This window comes from Solanum lycopersicum, chromosome 7, assembly GCF_036512215.1.
Source record: "Solanum lycopersicum chromosome 7, SLM_r2.1".
Classification (NCBI taxonomy): domain Eukaryota; kingdom Viridiplantae; phylum Streptophyta; class Magnoliopsida; order Solanales; family Solanaceae; genus Solanum; species Solanum lycopersicum.
Window position 1 is genome coordinate 44015053 of NC_090806.1, and position 2500 is coordinate 44017552.

General features: G+C 36.8%; 1 protein-coding gene across 1 annotated transcript; it reads right to left on the minus strand.

Annotated features, from left to right (window-relative positions):
* Positions 1–299: 299 nt before the first annotated feature.
* On the minus strand, positions 300–2363 carry LOC138337451 (uncharacterized). The gene is made up of 3 exons (XM_069287362.1): positions 1992–2363; positions 1325–1882; positions 300–1145 (listed from the first exon to the last, which is right to left on the minus strand). The coding sequence occupies exons 1-3, from the start codon at positions 2361–2363 to the stop codon at positions 300–302; spliced, it is 1776 nt and encodes a 591-aa protein (XP_069143463.1).
* Positions 2364–2500: the final 137 nt, after the last annotated feature.

A 2500-nucleotide genomic window follows, 5' to 3' on the forward strand; every position in this document is an offset into this window, starting at 1 on the left:
ACATTTCATTATCCATTTAAAAAACATCTCAGGGAATACAAGTCCATACATTACTTGTTCTAGGTAATCCCATTCTACTGAGTCATAGGCTTTCTGCAGATCAATCTTCAACATACTTCTAGGAGAGATGTGCTTTCTAGTATATGCTTTAACCAATTCATGAGCAAGAACTATATTATCTGCAATCTTCCTTCCTGGTATGAATCCTGCTTGACTTTCACATATAATGCTCTGAATCACCCCCTGAATTCTGTTATTTAGCACCTTCGAAATGATCTTATACATCACTGTACAATAGGCTATTGGTCTATACTCTTTTTCACTGTTTTGGGATTCTGCACTTTTGGAATGAGAGTTACTAGTGTACAATTAAACTCCTTATGTAGTTTCCCAGTTTTGAAGAAGTTTTCCACACCTTCAATGACATCCCTTTTAACTATCTTCCAAATATGTTTAAAAAAATAATCATTGTATCCATCTATCCCTGGTGCCTTATCATCTCCTATGGATTTCAATCCTTCAAATATTTCCTGTTCAGTTACTTCTCTACACAGCTGAATTCTTTGTTGTTGTGTTAGTGCAGGCCCTCTCTTCATCACTTTTACATTGACTGCTGGTAGCTTTCCTGCTGAAGTCCCCATCAAACTCTTATAAAATATCACAAACTCCTCTTGGATTTCCTGGGGATCATATATCATCTGACCACTTAAGGTCATAGTACTTCTTACTTGCTTCTTTTGAGTTCTCTCTTTAATGACTGCACTAAAGTACTTGTTATTTGCATCTCCCAGTTGAATCCATTTAATCCTTGATTTTTGTCTCAGAGCATTCTCTTCAATTAAGGACCATTTTTCAAGATTGATCAATAACTCCTTCTCCTTCATAATCAACCCATCAGTAGCTTGTTCATTTAGTTGATTTTGAACATTTGCTACATCTATTCTAGCCTGTTCAATCTTCTTCCCAATGTACTTGAATTCTTTCCTATTCAGCTGCTGTAGTCTATGTTGTAGATCCTTCAATTTACACCACACCTTCTTCATTGCATCATAATCATAATGTCTTTTCCATGCAGTTTCTACAATCTCCATAAACCTCTCATACTCAGTCCAAACATTGAAAAATTTGAAGCTACATTTCCCATGCTGTTGAGTTTTTTCCAGAGTTAACATCATAGTGCTATGATCTGAAATATTTGGATTCCCATACTCTACCACTACATGCCCCCAGTTATCCATCCATTCATCATTGCCAAAGGCTCTATCTATTCTACTTGAGATTCTACTCTCTCCACATTGCTTATTATTCCAAGTGTAGTAGTTACCATTCCATTGCAGCTCATTAACCCCATGTCTCTAACACAATCTCCAAAATCTTTTATCTCATTACTAGTAACAGGAACCCCAACTATTCTATCCTTAGCATACATTACAGCATTAAAATCTCCTACTATCAACCAAGATTGTGTAATACCTTGTGCTAGAGTTTCCAAATCTTTCCACAAACTCTTTCTCTGCTCAGCTGTATTAAGACCATATACTACTGTTAGCATAATCTGGTATCCCTTACTCCTTTCATTCACCTGGCAATGCAACATCTGAGCTGAGCTGGAAATTTTCTTTACTTCATACCAATTATCATTCCATATCACCCAAATTCTGCCATTAGCGCTATCTTCATAGTTGTGTAGCACCTGCCAACCTGGTGCTATTCCTCTAAGAACTGAACTCAACTTATTATTTTTAACTCTAGTTTCTACTAAACTAGCTAAACACACTTTATTTTGTATAAGCATTTTGATCTCCTTCTGCTTATACCTTTTATTTATACCCCTCATATTCCAAAATAGCCACTTCATCAACAAGACTTTGGTGCTCCACCTCTATCAACAGAAAATGAAGCAGTTTTCACATTCATAAGACTCTCAAACCCATTCCTTGTTGCAATAGGCTTCAGTATAGGAAAGTTATCCAAGCTTAATTCCAGCTGACTATATCCCTGCACTGCATTATTCTTTGGTGTTTCACTATTTCTGAAATCTGTTCTTCTTCTTGTGCCCTCATCCTCATCTCTTGGCTATGCTCCTCCTTCCTATGCTCCTCCTTCTTCTCTAGTTCAGACTTCTGTGATATTGGCCCTTTGTATTTCCATGTTTGTGTAACTTTCTTCCCTGGTCTTCTTTTCTTCATTATTTCCTCATTTAAACCAGTCTCCACTTGACATACATGTCCAATCTTTTGACATTTATCACAATACTGAGGCTTCCATTCCAACACCACATCCTGTAAGAATGTCTTCCCATAAGGATCAACTACTGTGATTTTCTGGGGAATAGATTTTGTGACATTAACTTCTACTAACATTCTAGCATATGAAATCCTAGTTTGTTTAGTAGTACATTCATCTGCAAAGATGGGTACTCCAATTGCACTTGCTATCCTACTCAAGGATCTCCCTCCCCAACAATTCAAAGGTAACTTTGGAAAATTAACCCATAGAG

Bases quoted from the DNA above. Each gene is read 5' to 3' on its own strand.
- LOC138337451 (XM_069287362.1), bottom strand. From the start codon at position 2,363: ATGTTAGTAGAAGTTAATGTCACAAAATCTATTCCCCAGAAAATCACA. The intron at 1,883-1,991 runs GTCAGCTGGAAT...TTCTGTTGATAG, and splicing joins TAATGCAGTGCAGGGATATA to AGGTGGAGCACCAAAGTCTT. The intron at 1,146-1,324 runs GTAACTACTACA...AAAACTCAACAG, and splicing joins TAATGAGCTGCAATGGAATG to CATGGGAAATGTAGCTTCAA.